Here is a 25096-nt window from a genome sequence, read left to right as displayed (position 1 = left end):
TAAAAATATAAGTTTTTAGTTTATATTTTAAGTTATCTAATAATGAAATTTGGAAACAATGATTCTTTTGAAAAATGTGATTCCGTCTTATTGTGGAAAGTAGCTCAGCCAATTGTTCTACCTTGTAGTGTTTTTTGTTTGATTGACTTAGTGTGTTGAAGCATGCAACAGATGTTTACGTCAAACATAGCCCTTAATAATTATACTTCATAACAGTTCGCTATGGCAAGAACTACAGCCTTGTATGCCAACTACTTCAAATATAGTGGAATTCTTTTTTGTCCATTAAGCTATTGTGGGTCATATCATACTTAATTTATGTGTTTGCTCTTTTTCTTTGGTATAATTTTATGATCTTGTAGCTTTTATCATGTTTGTCCTTTATTTTCAGTGCAGTTTTGCATTAATTAGATTCAATCCTTGAATGTGTCCATAATATGCTGGTGTTTTAATATGCCAAGTATATAATAAATTGTTGTTATTTCTTGTGTGACTGGTAGATAAAGATTAAAAATAGACAATGTCAACATCTGTCTCTAGGTCTTGTTCACAATCTAGTAGAGGTAGGACTGATATAACATGGGCACGTGTTATTGAGGGTGTAGATCCAAATGGAAGGAAGACATTAAAATGTCTTCATTGTGGGATTACAAAGAGGGATGTTGGTGCTTGTTTAAAAGTTCCTTTTGATGTTCAATACTTGATGAGAGAATCACTAAAAGACATTGGGATAAAGAATAAAGAGAAGGTTGACTCTAGTAAGTATAATACTCCTTACGGTGCTACCATACATGGATTTGAGGGAGATATGTTAAATGAAGATAGTGAAGAGTTTCGTCCATCAGAAATTCCAATAAATGAAGGTAGGTTTGGCAGTAAAAAACAAAGTACAATGCTAGACAAATCAAAAAGGAAAAAAACCTATTGGGGTTGGTGACTATTTTTCTCCAGGACAATTATTGGATCTCAACCATCAATTAGGAGTTGTTTAGCTGGAAAAGATGCGACGTGGAGAGCAGACATGGCTTTGGCAAGATTCTTTTATGATGCTTGCATCCTAATTAATATTGTAAATTCAATTTATCTTCAGCCTTTGGTGGATGCTATAGTTGCAATTGGGCCTAGGTATAAACACCCAAATTATCATGGTTTGCGTGTCAATTTGTTAAGAGATGCTAAGAAGGAAGTGCAGCTTCTTGATTTGGGAAAATGTTGGATGTACCTTAATGGCTAATGGTTGGATTGATAATTCACATAAGTCATTGATCAATTTTATGGTGTATTGTCCTAAGGGAGTTTGTTTTGTGAAATCAGTTGATGCTTCAGATGTTGGGACATTGTTGAAGATGTTTGAGGAGGTATCTTTATGGATTGGATCAAATAGTATTGTCCATTTTGTCTCAAACAATGGATCCAATTATAAAGCTGCTGGAAGAATGTTGTCTAAGAAATATCCGAGCATTACTTGGTCACCCTGTGCAGCACATAGCATAAATTTGGTGTTAAAAGACATAACTAAGATGGATCACATAGTTTATCTTGCGAGACATGCTTCTGAGGTGACAAAGTTTGTATATAATCATACATTCTTGATAGCTTGGCTGAGGAAAAGACAGGTAATATACCTTTAGCTCATGTTCTTGTCAAGTCATAACATAATATGCATTTTTTATAATTGACTAACATCAATTATTTATCAATTAAACAGGGTTGGAAAGAAATTGTCCGTCTGAGCGCAACCTGTTTTGCTACAACTTTCATTGCAATGAGAAGCCTTCATGAGCACAAACATGACTTGCAAGCCATGGTGACAGATAAGTTATTTGTCGATTCTCGATATGCAAAAAGTAATAAAGGCAAACATGTTATTTGTATAATTCTAGATAGCGATTTTTTGGATGATATGGGTAAGATATCCAAAGTTGTGAGCCCATTGATGCGCTTGTTGCGGATTGTTGACTTAAATGAGATGCCTGCAATAGGATATGTGTATGATGGCATGTACAAAGCAAAAAATGCAATTAAGAAGTTGTTTAAGAATAAAAAGAGATTATACAAACCTTATACACGAATCATTAAGCTACACTGGGATAGGACGTTGCGCCGTGATATCCATGTTGCGGCTTATTATTTGAATCCTACCTTTAAATATGACGAAGCATCTTTTTGCGCCAAGCCAGAAGTCATGAGTGGTTTCCTTGATACTATTGATAGTAAAGCAAGTGCGTTCAATTTGAACAAGACAGGTTTAATGGAAGAGAGTAGATTATGTTCAAACCAGGAGGAAAGCTTTTCTCGTGGGCTTGCTCTTGAAACCGCCAAAACCACACATCCTGGTATGTAATAGTTATAAAATTTATGAGCTCTTTTGTTTTTTAAGTCTAATTTATTTATTATGTTTAATTTTCAATTAGATGAATGGTGGAGATCATTTGGGTATAGTACTTCAAATTTGCAAAAGTTTGCAATAAAAATTGTTAGCCAAACTTCAAGCTCTTTGGGATGTGAACATAAATACTAAAAAGAGGAATAGATTGGAGCATCAAAGGTTGAATAATCTTGTTTTTGTTCACTATAACTTGCGTTTGCAAAACAGGTATAAAACATTGTCAATTACTCAATTATGCATCACTCTTATTGTTATTATCTATTATTTTCCTTGATATTTTACTTGTCATGCTTTTAATATTTCATTATGGTATTTTAGGAGGTGTTACAATAAAATAAGTTTCGCATCCTATTGATTATAAAGTATCGACAAAACTGAGGTTGGATAGTTGATGATGAAGAGGAGGTCAATGAACTTAATTTGAGGAGTTGGAACAAATTTTATATGGAGAAGGACTATATTTCTGCTGGAGTTGATGATCACCCTTCTTTTTACGATTCAACCGATGGTTCAAAAGATTGGTTTCAAATATTTAAGCAACTTGTATCTATTTTAAATTAAATTACAAGTTTAAATTATGATTTCTATTTTTTACTGAAATTTATTGGATGATGGTGATGGTGATGGTGATGGTGATGGTGATGGTGTGGTGATGGTGATGATGATGATGAATTTTGATGCTAGTGTTGAAGCTGAATCAACATAGAGACAGATCAAAGAAAAAACACTTGCCCACCAAATGTTTTGTTATTAATTATTTTATTTGTCATTTAATATGCAATGAATGAACACAACATCATGTTTGGATTTGGACTTTGGATTATTGTTAATATTTAATTATGTTGGGATTATTATTGAATTTGAACTTTGAATCATGTTGAGCAGTAATTAAGTTGTGTTGTCTTATTAAAAAAATGGAAATCTTAAAATCTAAAAAAAAAAAAAAAAAGGGTTTTTTTTTTTTTTTTTTTTTTTTTTTTTTTTTTTTTGGTCAGTGCTAACGTCAGCATGAGACATCACCAGTCCAACAGTTGGACCGATTGACCCGGGTAGCAAAGCAGGTTGCCTCCGATCCGGGTTTTAAAACAGTGATCTTTAGTTTATTTTCTTAACGGTTTTTTGTGGGCTTCTTGGGGATTTTTGGTTTTTGTTAGTTTGGGTTGTGGATTTCCGTGTTGGCCCTGTTTTGGTCCGCGATTTGGTGATGGCTCATTTGCAGGTGGTTGCTTAAATAAATTTGATAAGAGTTGTTGGGATTCTTGGTGATGAAGTTTGTTTGGATTGAAATAAAATTTTGAAGTTAGGTGTTGATACTGGCGATAGTGGCTAGTGTTGTGGTAGTAGATTCTCTAATTGTTTAGTTTTTGGATCTAGGGTATTTTGATTTCATGGTATAAAGTTGGATCCGGTTGCTGTGGTCATGGCAGCCTCGGTGATAGTTGATAGAGTTTCTGACGACAAAGACTAGGTGATGGTGACAGTGGTTGGGTGTTAGAGGGGGATGATGCGAGGATTGAAAATAAATGATGTTATTAAAATAATTTGAAAGTAACTGATTATTTTTCTAATTCTACTAATTTGAGGATTAAAAATTATTTAATTTATTTGTCAATGGTAGTATAGTATAAATACCCTTTAATAATGTATCGATGAAAGTAAAATCGTTAACGATGCTACTTAAGAGTAAGAATCTAGAATATATAAAACAAAGATGAAAACTTTGCAAATTTGGATGGAAACATGCCTTCGCCTCTATTCATATGTTTCTTCCATATCATTGTATATTGTAACCATTTCTCAGTATATAATGGTATAACTAACACATTTGTACACATATATTAAAGGTGAGATTAAGTGTGTTGATGTTTGAATAGACATTCAGTTTGAATTTTGATAGAAGAAAATTTTATTCTACTTTTCCTACTATATTACATAGAGTTTATTTCCTTTTTGCCCTTATTTTATGAACGAAAGTGATTTTTTTCTTATCTACATTAGATTGTACTTGCAGTAATATTTTGATTTATGCTTTACTGGTGATACTAATTAAAATTATAAGATTTGATTTTGAATGATAAATGGGTTGATTTGAGTTGCTTCACTGTAACCCTTGGAAACGGACACGTGCAACCCTACTCAAATAAACTGCAGTTTCAACCATTAGGAGGAAAATCATTGAATTAGTTTCAGCTCTGAGAATTCAATTGAGCCAAATGGTAAATTGTTCCCTGTTAAACATGCAATATTGCAATTCAATCAAAGTAATAGAAAATTAAAGCAATTCAATCATCCATATATAAATACCAGAGCTTGTCGCTGCCCATCAGGAACAAATAGGAAAAAACAAAAAAAAGAAAACATAGAGATTGTCCATGGAAGTAGACAAACTAGAATTAAAAATACGCTACAAGAGTTTTTAATTTGTCAAAATACTAAACACATGTATAGCCTCTTCCAACTGGAAAGTCTTTGAAAATAAATTAACACCCACACATACATCATAGCTTTGGCAAGTCTATAGGAACTTAACTTTCACATCGTTAACTGTTAAGACAGGCGGGATAGAGAGAATGAGGGTGAGAAAAGAGCAGAGAAAATTACCTACCTATGGTTTTGCGAGGCGGCGAACTGCTACTGCTGCTGTTGCTACTGCTTCTTCCTCTCAAGGCCTACAAATAAATCCAGTTTCTATCAGTGCAAAGCTTAAAAAAAAAAAAAAAAAAAAAAAAAAATACAAACCAAATTGGGTTAATTTAAAGCTACCATCAAAGGAGCTATGCTAACTAGCTCCAAAGACATTAATTTTCTGATGACTGTCAAAAATCCAGGCAAAAAATGGGCATGTACGATATTTGAGAAAAACTGTCAACTGACACATTAAAGAACAAAATTTAAGCACAGGGTTAAGTTCCAACTAGACCACATTCATTAGCTACACCAGTACCTAAAAATGGTGAGAAAACCAATTGCATCAGATCCCTGGATTTATCTGTTGCCCAAATATCAAGCACACTGAAACATCTAACCAAATGTAGTAGGTCGGTCAGCCTGCCCACTACTCTTTTCTCCCACTCACAATTATTAGTTAATCATTCCAGAAGTAGCCTCCATATTTATCCATCATGATTTTTCAATCTGATTTGAATATTTTAGTAAATATGTAATAATAATCTGTAATAATTGATTGAGGAGAAATGTGTTGTGCACTAGTTTCATTTCATCCACATTGCATTGCATAAGATTCAGTACTATGTTTAATAGAAAAAATACATTCCCGACAGATTTGAGCCTATCCCACATCTATAATTCTAGTCCTTTTCCACTCTCCATACCACATCCTCATTGCAACCCCTCATCTTACTTCTTAAGGGAAAACTGATAGCATGATAGATTATCAAAGTCTAATTGTTTAAAATTAATTCGATTAAAAAATATAGCAAAATTATCATTGTTGCATGACAGTGTAGACAGACATATGTTAATAAATAAATAATATATAGAAATCTAGGTAGGACCATGATTTGCCAAATACATTATATAATTGTGATAAGAAAATTACTTTCTAGAGACGACTCCTTGATATCCTTCTGGGTACCTGTTACAATGAAGAGACAGTGGAGCTAAATTAGACATCAAGCAAGGAAGGTTCTTACCTCAAAACAAAAACAAATACACTAACCCGTCGGACTAGGTGTCCAGTAGGATGATCCGCCCGCGTCTTGCAGCTGGTACTCGGCCTCTTTTAGACAAAATCATCAAAAAATGCTCTGTTAGAATTTTCAGAAAGTGGAAAAAGGTTGTTAAAGCAAAAACTTAATAATAAAGGGCAAGAAAGAATCTATCTTTCCTTCCTAATAAAATTCACTTGTCTTCCTTTTTAATAAAGTTATCTCTACCATGAAATAAACATAGGATAAAAAAAAGGATAATAGAAAGAGACCAAATTTTTTTTTTTTAATAGTTTAAAATGAATGTTGCAAACTAAAAGTGAATAACATTCATTGGAGACCCTTTAAAACTCCCAAAAAAGTGAATGCCATATGTCTTACTATCATCACTGGAAGAGTCTGAAACAAGTTGTAATGTAAAAGGGAAAGTACGATGCGGGGGAAAGGGGGCAAGATAAATACCCAACAAGAAAAGTTTAGACAATCAGATGTTACCTCTAGGCGAGAGAGACCTTGAACGAGAACGAATTGGCCTACGAATAGGGGAGCGACTGCGTCTGCGCAGTGGAGACCTCTTGGAGGACTGCGAGCTCGTCTAGGAGAGAACCTGAGTGAAATAAACTTTGCTTATGAGATAAGAACCAGTGACATGAATGTATAATGCACATCTATTTTAGGAAACTAATGCTTGAATGCTAAATTCATTTAACATGCAATTAGAGTATGAAATTATACCCAACCATGTACAGTGACTTTTTCTTCTCTTGCCCTCATAATAAAGGGCAGAATTCGCTTTCACTTTATACTGAAATACTGCTCATATTTTCCAAATTCAAGCAAAATGGAAGTTATATCTCCCATGCTATTTGCCATATTCTTATCCAAGAAATACCACTCGCTTAAGGGTGGTGGGTGCTCATGGGTTGGTTTAGGGGTTGGGCCTAAAACAAATTATCTGATTACAGTTGGTTTATCCGTTTTGGACCTCATGAATCTGACAATACTTTTTTAACCAGAATTTTTCCAACTTAATCAATCAGTAATTACCGGCGCCTTGGAGGAAGCGGGGAACGTCTGCGGATGGACTAACCGCGCATTCTTCGGGGAGAGGGCCTACATGGACAGTAATTAGTCAACACTTTAAAACCACTCAATACTAAACAAGCAAAAAATAATGAATGTGATTAGTAGCCAACCTGGAGGAGATCATGCCGCCTTGGTGGAGGGGATGGAGAACGACCTCTAGGAGGAGAAGCAGGTCTTCGCCGGGAGGTGTGTCACCTCGGTGATAAGGAGATTCTAACCTACGACGAAGGAGACTCTGCACGTCTACGTGGAGGAGAATCTGGCAGTCTTCTGGAGATCCACTCTTCTAGGTCCAGGAGATCTCCTCCGAGGAGAGGGTAGTGGCTTCCGCCGGGAGAAGCTGATTATAAACGTAAAAAGTTAAGCTTTTACTAAATATGTACTAAATAACTGTAATTATCCAAAAATAGATCTACAGAAAGTGGCATACATTCTCTAGGTCGTTTCGGTCCATATCTTCTCATCAGCCCCACTAACATTATCAGTTCTAGGAGCATCTCTTTTGAAGCAGCAGGAACAGGCTTTGGAGGTGGTGTGAAACCTTTTTGGGCGAGATAAGGTAAACGTGTCCATGAACAACATTACCATCAATTTGGGCCTGCCTTAAGGCAATTAAACAACAGTTTCCAACCTCCCATTTCTCAATAGCAATCAATTTTAACCCAATTTTTTTGTGGACCTACCCATCCATGTATAATTGAGCCTTTTCGCATCTGCCCTTGTCTTGAACTGAACATATCCACTTTCCTTGGAAGATTAACCTAAAAATGCAAACCAACTTAGAGCAGGGGAAATACAAATAATTAACAGCATGGAAGAACTATATAAACTTGCCACGGTCCATCACCAGCTCCACATTTACAACTTCGCCAAAGTACTGCAAAGTAAGAAAAGGAACAAGGCCAGAACAATCATAACCTAATAAAACAGCGAAACCAATAGCTTGCAAAATTTCTCAGCTTTATAATGATAGCAGGATCCTTCAATAAGTTCCATATGTTGTCACTGAGATGCATATAAAAAAAAAAATCACATATATACTCAATAACATAATAATTAATTAATTACGGAATGTTTGAGTTATATAATTTTATCTGCAGCCCATGTTCCTCTGGTTTGAGATATAACCCAGTCTAAAATTCAATATGATGTAAGGTAAGTCTTAAACTACCAGCAACCATTGTACTACAACGAAGATAAACCACCCCAAACACCTAAAAGATTCAAATGCTGTCCAGTGCGAACAACTACTAGGAAACCTTCCTCATCTGGTATGAAAAATTTTATTCCACACTTAACTCCCTCTAAACGAATAAAAGCTATATTAAAAAATAAAAATGGTACTTTCTGTAGGATTCTGAAGACACTTTTCCCTGTAGATGAAAATAATGACTCCCCAAAAAAGAAGCAGAACTCTATAAAATAATTCCATAATCAAAAAATTCTACTTGTTATTCAGTTGCAACAGTTAAAAAAAAAAAAAACACTCGCCAAAGAAACTACTGGCCCAAAAGAAAGTTCTACAATGTTATAGTATACTGGATGCGTAAACCATGTGAACTTTCTATACATTCTCGCAGAGTACAATCTCTCTCTCACAATACTTTCAGAAATTATAAAAATCCATACTTAAGATGCAACACAAGACCCTGATGCCATCTAGCAGATTTATTTCTATTACGCCTAATATTGTGCAGCTGTTTCAAAACCCTCCCCATACAATGACAAAAAGTTGATGTACTAGATAGACTATTTTGATAATAAGTATTGGTACAGGACCATTCTATTAATCTTCTCCTTCTATTTCTTTTCTATCTTCTTCCTTGAAAAACTAATTCCTAAATTTCATTTGTTTAATGAAAAAAATAAATTATTGGCAAAAGTGCTCCTACAGAGAAGTTGTCTGTTTAACAACCATCCAAGTGAGTATAGAACAACCACTGCCTTTCGTGCACAGACCAAAACTATGCCACCAGTTACATAATAAAACAAAAAAAGCTTGAAAAGCACAAGATACCAAAATCTAGGGGCCACAACAGAATCCATTTGCCACATCCATGCAAGCATAGCAGGATAGTACCCCCAATTCTAAAGCACAGAAGCACAATCTCTAAAGCAACATTAAAAATCATTGAAGTCAGAAAAAAATTCCTATGCAAAATTAGTTTCCAGGAAATAAAAGAAGTTTTAATCCTAGAAACACAGCAGCTTAACCAGAAATAACATGAGACAACTAAGAAAAGCAGAAATAATGTATAGCCACCAAAAAGCAAAAGAGCAACAACAAAATAAAGAGCAAAGAAAAAAAATTAGAAAATATGGAGACAACTTACTGAATATTTCTCTAAATGGCCCTCATTCACATTCCTGCTAAGCGAGTCGATGTAGGAACAAAAGAGAGTCATTTTCAGAAGCTTTCCTGAAATCAATTATACAGTACAGATAAAATGTCAAAAATGTAAATACATTAAAAGGAAGGGTGGGTTTTTAATCTGATGAGCCATCTGGGCAAAAACCAGATAGCAAAATTGAGCAAAGGTTTATGATAAGATATAGACTCTGGAAGATGTATAATCTACAGTAAACAAAAAATTAAAAAACAATTGCTAGTGTATGCTTGGTGAAACCCCAAAACCATAATAAAACTGGCAGAAATGAAAAACACATTTCTGTCAAAGTATTGCTTGAGAGTGTCCTGTTAGCATCTCAAAGAATCCTCCTGCTTTCCAAGCAACCCCAAAATTAACTACACATTAGAAAGTACTTCTCTGGAGTAGTAAAAAAAAAAAAAAAATAAGGTTTTCAGCAAAACAAAAAATTAAAATTAAAAAGTCTACTATTTCAGAAGCAAAACTTTAATTGTCACCAAAACTACCAGCAATAAAATGAGTTTCAAATGTAACTATAACAGAGTCTCAACATCAAAAACTAGAATGCTATAATTAGACAGCTACCAAATATATTTTACAGCATAAAAACTTTTTTCTATAATATAAATAAAAAAAGTCAAACCAAACACTAACACCCTAAAGCTTTCTCTACAAAAAATTATACATCGCCTGTCACCCCTCATAACCTTGAACTTTCCAAAGCCCAGAATACATAAAGAACGAAAAAATAGAAACAAATAAAAATGAATGTTTGAATTTCATTGAAGAAACAAGTTTAAAAATTTAAGTTTTTACCTTGGAGGTGGAGAAGCTCTTTTAGATTGAGGCGGTGGAGTCCGACCCCGCCTAGCTCCTACAGCAGGACTGTGGAAACCGAGTATTTAAAAGGTAAGTTCAACCATCAAATGTACTAACATACATTATATTGTACCATACAACTTATTTCAATTACTAAATTTTTTAAAATTTGTTAAAGTACTAGACCGCAACATTAAACTAACAGTAAAAAATTATTTTACATTTGTATCACAAACAACTGATGACTTACTTCAATACCTAGTAACAAGTATACACGAATATGTAACTAAAACCATTGTGAGATAAAAGTGCCAATTATGTAGCACTTTTGAATGGTAAAATTAAAATCAGCCATCTTATCTTATCACTGATGATCAAAAACAGGTAAAAAATTAAATCTTGAAACAAAGCACACTAACTATAATTTTTCCTCAATAGCGGAAATGCGTTTCACAATACAGCCAATAGAGGGGCAAAATGGTAAAGTCACTCTTCTTGCGCTGGGGCGGAGGACTGCGGCTACGAGAACTGCCGCTACGCGAAGGAGGAGGAAGACGAAGAGAAGGATCGGGAACGAGATCGCGAGCGAGAAGGGGATCTGGACGGGTGGAGCGAGAAGGGGAGCTGGACCGTGAGGAACGGAGTAGGAGCGTGAACGAGAGCGGGAGGAAGAGCGGAACCGGACCGTGACGGTGGCGAGGGACGGCCTCGTGTCGGGTTCGCCATGCGAGCAGTTGAGAGAGGAAACCCTAGATAAACCTCACTTCGCTTCAGTGGATAGGAGGACAGGGATGTTTTGAATTGATTTGCTTTGGCAAGTAATAGCGTAATGGGCCTGATTGGGCCGAATTCAGTTATTATATTATTTTTTTTTTTTTTTTTTTTTTTTTTTTTTTTTTTTTTTTTTTACCTTGTTTTAAAGTTAATGCATTTGACCCTGAATTTAAAATAAATAAATAAAATTCTAACATTTTTAATGAACTATTAATAAGTCAAGTCAGATTTCATAATATTGTGATTTAATGGATCTATCTAATTTCTTTCTATGCTTTATTTTAATAATTAAAATAATAAAGAAATTTTGTTTTTTCAAAAACTTAAAAGAATTTTTTATTGTTTATCAGATCTCAAGGAAATTATTATCATCAACCAATTTTTTAATAATTTGTGAACACTTACATTTACTTTAAAAATAGTGAGTAAGGTATCCACAAGTGCTTAAGCTAATTAATAATAATTTTATTTCAAAAGTAGTAAGTTTTTGTTATACAATCTTATATGAGTAATGCTACATGTACGAACAATTCTTATAAAATTTATGTACAAACTGATGTGGCAGAAAATGAATGGAAGAGGAGTACAAAAAGTCAAACTCATCATATTCATTCTTCCATTCATTTTCTGTCACGTCAGTTTGTACACAAATCTTTGTAAGATTTGTTTGTACATTAAGCATTATTGATTTTATATAATATATGTATATGGTGGTGTGTGTGTGTGTATGTATGTATGTATGTATGCATACTAATTATAATTAATTCAAAGACTGGTAAGGAAAAAAAAGGTCATAAATGATATAAAATACAGTGTTGATGGTGTGATTGATGCCCTCCATGGTACTTTTAGATTTTTCCTTTTAAATTATGTTTTGTTCGGTTAATCAATTAAAAGATACTAAATTTACAACTTTTTCTTAAATATAATTATTGATGCGTGTTTCCTACAACATGCAATATATAGCAAGTATACTAGCCGCACTAGTAATATAATGATGAGTGAGTATCGGTTCAAGAGGATTGTTGCTAAGCACTAAGTTTTCTACCGTTTTCAAGTTGAAGAAATCGAATTCTTTTGGATTAAAGGGAGCAATTTAAACTATAATTAAAACAAAATTTTACTAAAATAAACTTAAACTATGAAAGCAGATTTAAAACGGGATAAAATTAATTCAAACAAACGGGTAGGGTTTTGACTTCATTCGGACTCTATGGGTTAAACCTTAAGAATTAAACTAAATTCATATTCTCATGCATTGATTGTAAATCGAACTCTCTAAAGTGTCCAACATACCTTCTCAGGCTATGTTGTCCTACTCTTCCCTATTAACCTTCCGCACCCAACAAAATGAAAGTTAATAAATCTAAGTTCATTAAGCACAAGAATCCTACATTGATTTCATCGGTTCTTAAATCTATCTCTAGCATCCAATAATACAACAGTGATTACCCAAGAAGCTTAACATGAATTATCTCTCAATCTCATCATGTTCGTCACATATAAACAATAAAAATAGAATAATCACACAATCAAAGCAAAATCATATGAAATTAATAATCATCAACTTTCTAACCCATTAGAATCCGAACTACATCAAAACCCTAACCCAAAATAGGTTAGTTCATGGCTAAATCTATAAAACAATTAAAAGAAATGAAAAACTCCAGGTTCAACATAATGGAAACAAAAGAAAAGGAAAAGAATCTCCCCAAATTGATGAATCCACTGGTTTCCTCGAATCTTCCAACTTTGTTAATCCAAAATCACAAAAAAAATTGAATCTAAAATAATGTAAAAACTCTCTCTATCTCTCCACGAACGCCCTCAACAAAAAGACTGAGTATTTCTTTTGTACCTCGCCCAAAATATTACAACTTAGCCTAAACACGAAACTGTGCGTTTTACAAAAAATGGAGTACGTAGACTTCGCCGCAGCGAAGAAGGAATCTCGCTGCAGCGACAAAGGAGCTGAATCTGGTGCGTGTTTGGCCCATTTCGTCGCAGTGAAGAACAACCTTCGCCGCGGCGAAGCTTCCTTCTAAAATTCCAAAATTGCCCTCTGCGTGCTTCTGAGTCCAAAAACTCCAAATCTGCCTTTATTCGCTCAAAATTTCCATTTTAACCTGAAACACGAAATGTAAGGAATTAAGTCGCAATTTAGGCAAAAATAGACTAAGAAGTATTTAAAATCCGGCCTAAAAATTTAAATAAACTAGTATAATCCTCGGATTATCAAATACCCCCAAACAAAGGACATGCTCGTCCCTGAGCATCAGGTACAAAACAAGATAAACGAAAAATACAAACGTTCAAAAACACAAAACAGCAAATGACAAAAATTAAATAAGAGAAACAAAAGACTCGACTCACAAAACAACTGCCTAGAATTTATACCAATCTCAAAAGTTGTTGCAAAATTATTAATAGAAAAATGTTTAACACTCCAAGAAGTTATAAGTTGCATCGACTTTCTTTCTCAATTGGTCCCCCGAGTAGGTAATCCCCACTTCAATCCACCTTCCGACTTCCCAGATTATTTTATGCAAGAATGCAAAGTTTATCAAATGGTGGCAGACTCCATAAGCCTAAATATCGAACTACTCTCCACTAATGAGGACTAGACAAAGATAAGAATCAGCAGGTCTTTATAAGCTTGTAACGCTAGGCTCGGGAAGTGGGTTCCAAGAAAAAGGATATGAAATACAAAGTAAGAGAACTCGGTTTTCCTTATGCAAACACTCAAATCAAATTGAACTCCACTTCTTCTCAACCACCACTCAACGTCTCCACTAATGTACAACCCTCAAACTTGTATCTTTCTTATTTATGATACCATATATGCGGCGGGGAAGTGCGTCTAAGGTGTACGTGGCGTTGTTACACCAGAGGTCGCCAAGTACTGCCAGGCAGTTTTTAAGGCGGTTACTGGTTTCCAGCCGATATACCCTTAAACTTGGCAAATGTTTTTCGTTTTTCGTTTTTTTTTTTTTATGATATCAAACTAATAACAAATCAATTGAATTGAGGTGAACTACCTCTTTTGTTTTTATTGCCCTTCTCACAACCCCCAAACTATTCTTTTAGTTTATTCGTACAACTCTTCATGTTCTTTGTGTTTGCATTAGGATCGAATTCTCCTAAGGGTACGACAGAGTGTTTAGGGTTAAAGGATCAGACAATTTTTGGGTTGCCAAGAAAAATAAAGCAATAATGATTCATACGGCTCAAACGGGTGACTAGGGACAATTTCATTCGTAGGTCGGCTAGAAAGGCTCAAACGTTCCAAAAAGAATGCCTAATCATCTCCTCAACCATGTCTAATCCTAGAATTTCGCCTCAAGCACTTCTCTACTAGGTTCTAGAGTCCACTAACATTATCAAACTTTACCTAAGTACATAAAATGAATCTAAGCATGCCGAAAAAGCGAAAATGGTGGTTGAACCACTCAACAAACCTCAACCAAAATTCAGTCAATAAACCTAAATTTGAAGCAATGCTTAACATTTCTCAACAATCCAATTCGCATCATTGATTTATACAATTCATCATCGGCAAAAACAATCAAACCAAAGTAAAATAAACAAAATCAAAATTTTTTTCTAATTTTCCTACCCCCAAACAAAAGATGACATTGTCCCCAATGTCCCATTATGCATACATTAGGAATAGAAAATAAAAAATTAACAAAGGTACGAGAAAGTTCCCTGGTCAATCCGTGAAGTGTTGCTCCACAGTGCACACCCAGTCTTTGACTTTTTCATCACCCAAAATCTGTCAAAACAATTGAAACTGTGGTGTCCATTATTACAACCTAATCTCGTCCTTGCAACAACTACAAATTAAAGGAAAATGAAACAACTAAAACGACTACAACAATCCAAAACAAGAATATAAACTGAGTTTAATGTTTGAAATGAAAAACAAAATCAACTAAAAACTAATAAAAATACAGAAAAACAAAACAAGTGTTCCGATGCTCATTCTTCTCCTCCCTTGTCTTCCTCTTCCTCCTCTTCTGACTCTGAGCCCATCCACTCATCTGAATCCTAGTCGACCCATTGGAATCCTAAAGTGTCAACGTTGAGCTTGTTAAAGCTACTCTTCTGCATCTCATACATCATCTGGGTCTGTTCAGCCAACCAAGCTTGACGTTTTTTCATATGTTTCATCATACCCATCATCTGCTGCATTATCTCCTTTTGTGTAGCTGTGGAGCTGGAGGATGTGACTAGGCTTTGTGCGGTTCTCTGCCGCTTTGTTCCTGCTTTTGGTTGCTCAGCTTCTGGGCGTTCAAGATGCTTCTGAAAATAATCTGAATCGAGGATAGGGGCAGCATCAATACGTTGCTCATCACCTTCCACCTTGGCTCCATCTTTAATGCACAAGGCTGTAATGAGATGTGGGAAAGAGTAACTTGATCGCCCTGGTTTGGCCGCATGATGAATGTTGTTCAAGATAATTCGTCCCACATTTATACTCTTTCTTGTGGCAATTGAATAAAGCAGTAATGCCTTCTCGTAAGTTACCATGCTATAGTGTGTTTCCGACATCAATCTCGCACTAACAAAATATTGCCACAGCCGAGCCATCGGTGTCAAAGAAGTTCCCTTAATGGTCTTCTTTTGTTTCTTCGACACTGACCAAGTTGCATCCGATTTTGCAATGACTGGAAGAATGATACTATCCTCAAATTGTGTCCTCCTAAACCTTCCGTACTCATACTGATCAAACCCAAGCAAGTTATAAAACTTATTGATCACATCTTCTGTAAATGGCACATCAATCCCTCTAACAAATACGGTACCCTCTTCACAGTTCAGGAAATTGGCATAAAACTCCCTTACTAGCGGCTCTACAGCCGACTGTGCAGGAGCACTCATAAACAGTTCCCATCGTCTCCCTCGACTCTAGTCCAACGCCTGACTCGCAGTCAATCCGCGCTCATGAATAAAGCCCTTATCTCTTCTTTGGATAGCCACTTGATATCATTTCTGGGCCTCTTCATTCACAAAGCGGCTGTCCACTTTCTTTCCTTTTCCCTTTCCTTTGTATGGCAACTTAACTTTGGGTGCCATTTTCTATAATTCAACTCACAGCGCACCCCAAAAATTCAAGCCTAGGTTCCCCACAACAACCAATTCAAACCTGAAAAATCAAATTGAAAACACTTCCAAAAATTCGTAATCAGACCCCCAAATTACAAGCTCTCCAAATTTAACAACACACTCCAAAACTCAACACCCACACTCCTCAATATCACAACATGCACAATAAACCCTTCTTCAACAAAATCAAACTCACAAAATTTGCAACTTAACCAAAAATAAAATTTTCAGATCTACAACTTAAAACTTGAAATTTTGTGAAAATGAGTTTAGGGAACTTGAGATCTTACCAATATTAAGGATTATTCGCCACCAATTTACTCAGAATCAGCCCAGATTGGAAAGCCCCAAATTTCTTGAACTTGAAATTTTCGTGAATTTTCAAAAAATGTGTTGTTGAAATGAGTTGTTTTTGTGTTTAGGAGGGTTAAGGAGTGAAAACTTTGGTTGGGAAAGCACTTGGGAGGCAAAGGATTGAAATTGGAAAATTTTTCTCTCAAATGTATTTGAAAAAACGTGTGGAAAATGAAAAGACAAAGTGAGTATATATAGAAAACATTCTTCGCCGCGGCGAAGTTCTTCGTTCTTCGAACCCTAATTTGAAACCCAGGTTTCACTGCGATGAAGCAAAATACTTCAACGGGGTGAAAAATTACAGTGGCTAATCGCCACGGCGAGAAAAAATCTTCGCCGCGACGAAATTGCCTTAGCGAAATTTCATCCAACCTTCTTCGCCGCGGCGAAGACAAATTCTTTTTCTGGGCAATAAAATACAGTAGCTGCCACAAATTTTCAGGTTGCTTTGCCCTGGCAAAGAACAATCTTCGCCGCGGGGAAGTCTGGGACTTTTCAAAACTTATTTTTACCTAATGTGTTTCGCCGCGGCAAAGTCTGGAGCATTTTCTTTCCTTGCATTAGCTGAAACTTCACCTGAAACACCCTAAAACACACAAATTAAAAAGAATCAAACACACTGAAATAAAAATAGAAGAACAAAAATTTAAAAAACTTGGGTTGCCTCCCAAGAAGCGCTTGTTTATAGTCGGTAAGCTCGACTCTCTTAATTTTTCACGTCGGAATGTCAAGCCATATTGGGATGGATTTGCAACTCATCACCCCATCTATGTATGGCTTCAATCTCTGTCCATTGACTGTAAAAGTGCCATTTTCTTCATGTGTAACTTCCACTGCTCCGAATGAGTGAATTCTTGTAATTGTGAATGGTCTGGACCATCTAGACTTAAGTTTTCCGGGGAATAGCCTAAGTCTAGAATTGAACAACAACACTCTTTGCCCCACTTCAAAATCCTTATTCTTGATATGCTTGTCATGCCACCTTTTTGTCTTCTCTTTGTAAATTCAAGCATTTTCATATGCTTCGAGATGGAACTCATCGAGTTCGTTCAAGGTCAGCATCCTTTCCTCCCCAGCAGCTCTTAAATCCATATTTAGCTGTTTGACTGCCCAGTATGCTTAATGCTCAAGTTCCACCGGTAAGTGACATGCTTTCCCATAAACCATCCTCAAGGGAGACATACCAATCGGATTCTTAAATGCAGTTCGGTAGGCCCATAATGCATCATCCAATTTCCGTGACCAATCCTTCCTAGATGCATTAACTGTCTTTTCTAAAATGTCTTTAAGCTCTCTATTAGACAGTTGCACTTGCCCGCTCGTTTGTGGATGGTAAGGCATTGCAATTCTATGTGTCACTCCATATTTACCCAACAGTGCATCCAATTGCCTATTGCAAAAGTGGGAACCTCTATCACTAATAATTGCCCTTGGTACCCCAAACCTTGAGAAAATATGCTTTCTCACAAACTTAATCACTACCCTGGCATCATTAGTCGGCAATGCAACTGCTTCAACCTACTTTGACATGTAATCCACCGCTACCAAGATATATGAATTCCCAAAAGAGTTTGGGAAGGGACCCATGAAATCGATCCCCCACACATCAAAAAGCTTAACCACCAAGATGTTGTTCAATGGCATCTTATCTCTTTTTGAAATATTACCACTCCGTTGACATTGGTCGTACTCCTGAATCATCCGGAAAGAATCCTTAAAGAGGGTTGGCCAATAAAACCCCGATTGTAGAACCTTGGCTGCTATCCTAGTTCCTCCAAAATGGCCACCTACTTCCTTCTCATGATAATGCCGTAGAATGCTTTTCATCTCCTCCTCTGAGACACATCTCCGTATCACTTGGTCAACACAGTGTCTGTATAGAAATGGTTCTTCCCAAAAGTAGCACTTCAAATCTGAGAAGAATTTTCTCTTTTGTTGGAACGTCATACCACTTGGGAGCACCCTTGATGACAAATAATTTGCAAAGCCTGCATACCATGGTGCTTCATCCACTCTTATCAACTTCTTATCCGGAAAGGTTTCTGTAATTGGACTTTCCTCTTCATTTCCCTGGATTGGTCTCTCAATTCTCGACAAGTGATCTGCCACCACATTTTCTGGCCCCTTCTTATCGCGAATTTCCAACTCAAACTCCTGAAGCAATAAGATCCTGTAACGCCCTACTTAAGGTACGTAGTTAAGATTCGTTGTATTGCTTAAACGTTTATTGATTCAGCTTCAAGTAAGTTTATATGTTGTTATTTTTGTTTGGTTGGTCCTTGGTTGAATGGATGTATTGGTTTGGTTGAGTGGTTGCCCTGAAAATTATGAAGACTTGGCAAAATTTTGGGGTTACAGGCTTCGCCGGGGTGAAGAATAAGCTTCGTCATGGCGAAGAGGTGCTGCAGCCCATGGAGTAGCTATTGGAGTGTTTCGCCGCGGCGACAGATTTGTCTTCGCTGCGGCGACGAGTCTGCTGAAAAGTGTTATTAAGTTTTAGATTTTTTTTTCCTTAAGGGCAATTTGACCATTCTATCCCTAATTAGCAGGAAAAATAGGGAGTAAAATGTAAGGAAATTTCATGGAGAATATGTTAGTATGGGGGTGTGATTGTAAGGAATCAAAGGATATGGATGGAATTCCAAGAAAGAGCAAGGGCAAAATGGGGATGTTTGTGTATAAGTTGAGCTAAAAAAAGGGTTAAGTGTAGAGAACCCTTTATTTATAAATAAATAATATATAGAAATTAGGTAGGACCAATGATTTGCCAAATACATTATATAATTGTGATAAGAAAATTACTTTCTAGGACTACGACTCCTTGATATCCTTCTGGGTACCTGTTACAATGCAGAGACAGATGGAGCTAAATATTAGACATCAAGCAAGGAAGGTTTCTACCTCAAAACAAAAACAAATTACACTAACCCTCCGTGGACTAGGTGATCCAGAGTAGGATGATGACGCGCGTCTTGCAGCTGGTACTCGGCTCTTTTAGACAAAAATCATCAAAAAATGCATGTTTAGAATTTTCAGAAAGTGGAAAAGGTTGTAAAGCAAAAACTTAATAATAAAGGGCAAGAATCATATCTTTCCTTCCTAATAAACTTCCACTTGTCTTCCTTTTTAATAAAGTTATCTCTACCATGAAATAAAACATAGGATAAAAAAAAGGATAAAGACAAGAGACCAATTTTTTTTTTTAATAGTTTTAAAATGAATGTTGCAAACTAAAAGTGAATAACATTCATTGGAGACCCTTTAAAACTCCCAAAAAAGTGAATGCCATATGTCTTACTATCATTCAACTGGAATGAGTCTGAAACAGTTGTAATGTATAAAGGAAAGTACGATGCGGGGGAAAGGGGGACAGATAAATACACCAACAAGAAAATGTTTAGACAATCAGATGACCTCACGGCGAGAGAGACCTTGAACGAGAACGAATTGGCCTACGAATAGGGGAGCGACTGCGTCTGCGCAGTGGAGACCTTCTGGAGGACTGCGAGCTCGTCTAGGAGGAGAACTGGTGAATAAACTTTGCTTATGAGATAAGAACCAGTGACATGAATGTATAATGCAATCTATTTTAGGAAACTAAATGCTTGAATGCTAAATTACATTTATAACATGCAAATTTAGAGTATGAATTATACCCAACCATGTACAGTGACTTTTTCTTTCTCTTGCCCCTCATAATAAAGGGCAGAATTCGCTTTCACTTTATACTGAAAATACTGCTCATATTTTCCAAATTCAAGCAAAATGGAAGTTATATCTCCCATGCTATTTGCCATATTCTTATCCAAGAAATACCACTAGCGCTTAAGGGTGGGTGGTGTGCTCATTGGGTTGGTTAGGGGTTGGGCCTAAAACAAATTATCTGATTACATGTTGGTTTATCCTGTTTTGGACCTCATGAATCTGACATACTTTTTTAACCATTGAATTTTTCCAACTTAATCAATCAGTAATTACCGGCGCCTTGGAGGAAGCGGAGAACGTCTGCGGATTGGACTACCGCGCATTCTTCGGGGAGAGGGCCTACATGGACAGTAATTAGTCAAACACTTTAAAACCACTCAATACTAAACAAGCAAAAAATTAATGAATGTGATTAGTAGCCAACCTTGGAGGAGATCTATGCCGCCTTGGTGGAGGATGGAGAACGACCTCTAGGAGGAGAAGCAGGTCTTCGCCTGGGAGGTGTGTCACCTCGGTGATAAGGAGATTCTAACCTACGACGAACAGGAGACTCTGCACGTCTACGTGGAGGAGAATCTGGCAGTCTTTAGGAGATCCACCTCTTCTAGGTCCAGGAGATCTCCTCCGAGGAGAGGGTAGTGGCTTCCGCCGGGGAGAAGCTGATATAAACAGTAAAAAGTTAAGCTTTTACTAAATATGTACTAAATACTGTAATTATCCATAAAATAGATCTACAGAAAGTGGCATACATTCTCTAGGTCGTTTCGGTCCATCCTTCTCTACATCAGCACTAACATATCAGTTCTAGGCATCTTTTTTGAAGCAGAGGAACAGGCTTTGGAGGTGGTGAAACCTTTTTGGGCAGAGATAAGGTAAACGTCGCATGAACAACATTACCATCAATTTGGGCCTGCATTAAGGCAATTAAAAACATCAGTTTCCAACATCCCATTTCTCAATAGCAATCAATTTTAACCCAATTTTTTGTTGGACCTACACCATCCAGTATAATTGAGCCTTTTCCGCATCTGCCCTTGTCTTGAACTGAACTATCCACTTCCTCTGGAAGATTAACCTAAAAATGCAAACCAACATTAGAGCAGGGGAAATACAAATAATTCAACAGCATGGAAGAACTTATATAAACTTACTGCACGGTCCATCACCAGCTCCACATTTACAACTTCGCCAAAGTTACCTGCAAAGTAAGAAAAGGAAACAAGGCCAGAACAATCATAACCTAATAAAACAGCGAAACCATATTAGCTTGCAAAATTTCTTCAGCTTTATAATGATAGCAGGATCCTTCAATAAAGTTCTCATATGTTGTCACTGAGATGCATAAAATAAGAAAAATCACATATATACTCAATAACATAATAATTAATTAATTACGGATGTTGAGTTATATAATATTTTATCTGCAGCCCATGTTCTCTGGTTTGAGATATAACCCAGTCTAAAATTCATTATGATGTAAGGTAAGTCTTATAACTACCAGCAACCATTGTACTACAACGAAGATAAACCACCCCAAACACCTAAAAGATTCAAATTTGCTGGTCCAGTGCGAACAACTACTAGGAAACCTTCCTCATCTGGTATGAAAAATTTTTATTCCACACTTAACTCCCTCTAAACGAATAAAGCTATATTAATAAATAAAAAATGGGTACTTTTCTGTAGGATTCTGAAGACCAATTTTCCCTGTAGATGAAAAATGACTCCCCAAAAAAGGCAGAACTCTATAAAATAAATTCATAATCAAAAAATTCTACTTGTTACTTAGTTGCAACAGTTAAAAAAAAAAAAAACACTCGCCAAAGAAACTACTGGCCCAAAAAGAAGTTCTACAATGTTATAGTATACTGGATGCGTTAAACCATGTGAACTTTCTATACATTCTCGCAGAGTACAATCTCTCTCTCACAATACTTTCAGAAATTAATAAAATCCAATACTTAAGATGCAATCAAAGACCCTGATGCCATCTAGCAGATTTATTTCTATACGCCTAATATTGTGCAGCTGTTTCAAAAACCCTCCCATACAATGACAAAAAGTTAGATGTACTAATAGACTATTTTGATAATAAGTATTGGTACAGGACCATTCTATTAATCTTCTCCTTCTATTTCTTTTCTATCTTCTTCCTTGAAAAACTAATTCCTAAATTCATTTGTTTAATGAAAAAAATAATATTATTGGCAAAAGTGCTCCTACAGAGAAGTTGTCTGTAACAACCATCCATGAGTATATGAACAACCACTTGCCTTTCGTTGCACAGACCAAAACTATGCCACCAGTTACATAATAAAACAAAAAAGCTTGAAAAGCACAAGATACCAAAAATCTAATGGGGCCACAACAGAATCCATTTGCCACATCCATGCAAGCATAGCAGGATAGTACCCCAAATTCTAAAGCACAGAAGCAAATCTCTAAAGCAACATTAAAAATCATTGAAGTCAGAAAAAAAATTCCTATGCAAAATATAGTTTCCAGGTAATAAAATGAAGTTTTAATCCTAGAAACACAGCAGCTTAACCAGAAATACATGAGACAACTAAGAAAAGCGAAATAATGTATAGCCACCAAAAAGCAAAAGAGCAACAACAAAACCTAAAGAGCAAAGAAAAAAAAATTAGAAAATATGGAGACAACTTACTGAATATTCTCTTAATGGCCCTCATTACATTCCTGCTAAGCGAGTCGATGTAGAGAACAAGAGAGTCATTTTCAGAAGCTTTCCTGAAATCAATTATACAGTACAGATAAAATGTCAAAAATGTAATACATTAAAAGGAAGGGTGGGTTTTTAATTGATGAGCCATCTGGGCAAAAACCAGATAGCAAAATTAGAGCAAAAGGTTTATGAATAAGATATAGACTCTGGAAGATGTATAATCTACAGTAACAAAAAAAATTAAAACAACAATTGCTAGTGTATGCTTGGTGAAACCCCAAATCCTAAATAAAAACTGGCAGAAATGAAAAACACATTCTGTCAAAGTATTGCTTGAGAGTGTCCTGTTAGCATCTCAAAGATATCCTCCTGCTTTCCAAGCAAACCCCAAAATTAACTACACATTAGAAAGTACTTCTCTAGGAGTAGTAAAAAAAAAAAAAAAAAATAAGGTTTTCAGCAAAACCAAAAAATTAAAATTAAAAAGTCTACTATTTCAGAAGCAAAACTTTAATTGTCACCAAAACTACCAGCAATAAAAATGAGTTTCAAATGTAACTATAACGAGTCTCAACATCAAAAACTAGAATGCTATAATTAGACAGCTACCAAATATATTTACAGCATAAAAACTTTTTCTATAATATAAATAAAAAAAGTCAACCAAACACTAACACCCTAAAGCTTTCTCTACAAAAAATTATACATCGCCTGTCACCCCTCATAAACCTTGAACTATTCCAAAGCCCAGAATTACATAAAGACACGAAAAAATAGAAACAAATAAAATGAATGTTTGAATTTCAATTGAAGAAACAGTTAAAAATTTAAGTTTTTACCTTGGAGGTGGAGAAGCTCTTTTAGATTGAGGCGGTGGAGTCCGACCCCGCCTAGCTCCTACAGCAGGACTGTGGAAACACGAGTATTTAAAAGGTAAGTTCAACCATCAAATGTAACACAATTATATTGTACCATACAACTTTAAATTTCAATTACTAAACTTTTTTTAAAAATTTGTTAAAGTACTAGACCGCAACATTAACAACTAACAGTAAAAAATTTATTTTACATTTTGTATCACAAACAACTAGATGACTATTCAATACCTAGTAACAAGTATACACGAATATGTAACTAAAACCATTGTTGAGATAAAGTGCCAATTATGTAGCACTTCTTTGAAGGTAAAATTAAAATCAGCCATCTTATCTATCACTGATGATCAAAAACAGGTATAAAATATAAATCTTGAAACAAAGCACACTAACTATAATTTTTCCTCAATAGCGGAAATGCGTTTCACAATACAGCCAATAGAGGGGCAAAATGGTAAAGTCACCTCTTCTTGCGCTGGGGCGGAGGACTGCGGCTACGAGAACTGCCGCTACGCGAGGGGAGGAAGACGAAGAGAAGGTCGGGAACGAGATCGCGAGCGAGAAGGGGATCTGGACCGGGTGAGGAGAGAAGGGGAGCTGGACCGTGAGGAACCGGAGTAGAGCGTGAACGAGCGGGAGGAAGAGCCGGAACGGACCGTGACGGTGGCGAGGGACGGCCTCGTGTCGGGTTCGCCATGCGAGCAGTTGAGAGAGGAAACCCTAGATAAACCCTCACTTCGCTTCAGGGATAGGAGGACAGGGATGTTTTGAATTGATTTTGCTTTGGCAAGTAATAGCGTAATGGGCTGATTGGCGAATTCAGTTATTATATTATTTTTTTTTTTTTTTTTTTTTTTTTTTTTTTTTTTTTTTACCTTGTTTTAAAGTTAATGCATTTGACCCCTGAATTTAAAATAAATAAATAAAATTCAACATTTTAATGAACTATTAATAAGTCAGTAGTCAGATTAAATATTGTGATTTAATGAATATCTATCTAATTTTCTTTCTATGCTATTTAATAATTAAAACTTAATAATAAGAACATTTTTGTTTTTTCAAAAACTTAAAAGATTTTTATTGTTTTCAGATCTCAAGGATATTATCATCAACCAATTTTTTAATAATTTTGTGAACACTTACATTTACTTTAAAAATAGTGGTAAGGTATCCACAAGTGCTTAAGCTATTTAATAATAATTTTATTTCAAAAGTAGTAAAGTTTTTGTTATAAAAATCTTATATGAGTAATGCTACATGTA

The 25096-nt window shown here is 35.7% G+C and overlaps 1 protein-coding gene and 1 pseudogene across 1 annotated transcript; one reads left to right on the top strand and one right to left on the bottom strand.

Annotated features, from left to right (window-relative positions):
* The first annotated feature begins 520 nt into the window (after positions 1 to 520).
* Positions 521 to 3620, top strand: LOC116110077. Its single transcript, XM_031396310.1, has 4 exons — positions 521 to 863; positions 1483 to 1616; positions 1709 to 2336; positions 3544 to 3620. The coding sequence occupies exons 1-4, from the start codon at positions 521 to 523 to the stop codon at positions 3618 to 3620; spliced, it is 1182 nt and encodes a 393-aa protein (XP_031252170.1).
* A 15705-nt stretch (positions 3621 to 19325) lies between these two features.
* LOC116110068 lies at positions 19326 to 24531 on the bottom strand (annotated as a pseudogene).
* Positions 24532 to 25096: the final 565 nt, after the last annotated feature.

This window comes from Pistacia vera, unplaced genomic scaffold (assembly GCF_008641045.1).
Source record: "Pistacia vera cultivar Batoury unplaced genomic scaffold, PisVer_v2 Contig595, whole genome shotgun sequence".
NCBI lineage: Eukaryota > Viridiplantae > Streptophyta > Magnoliopsida > Sapindales > Anacardiaceae > Pistacia > Pistacia vera.
The sequence above is the reverse complement of the archived record's forward strand: the minus strand, read 5'-3'. Positions and strand labels throughout refer to the sequence as shown.

What these genes read in the sequence shown, in the direction of transcription:
- LOC116110077 (XM_031396310.1), top strand. Translation starts at nt 521, where the DNA reads ATGTCAACATCTGTCTCTAGGTCTTGTTCACAATCTAGTAGAGGTAGG. An exon ending in CTTGGCTGAGGAAAAGACAG is followed by an intron (nt 1,617 to 1,708) that starts GTAATATACCTT and finishes TCAATTAAACAG; the next exon opens with GGTTGGAAAGAAATTGTCCG. An exon ending in CGCCAAAACCACACATCCTG is followed by an intron (nt 2,337 to 3,543) that starts GTATGTAATAGT and finishes GGTTTTTGTTAG; the next exon opens with TTTGGGTTGTGGATTTCCGT.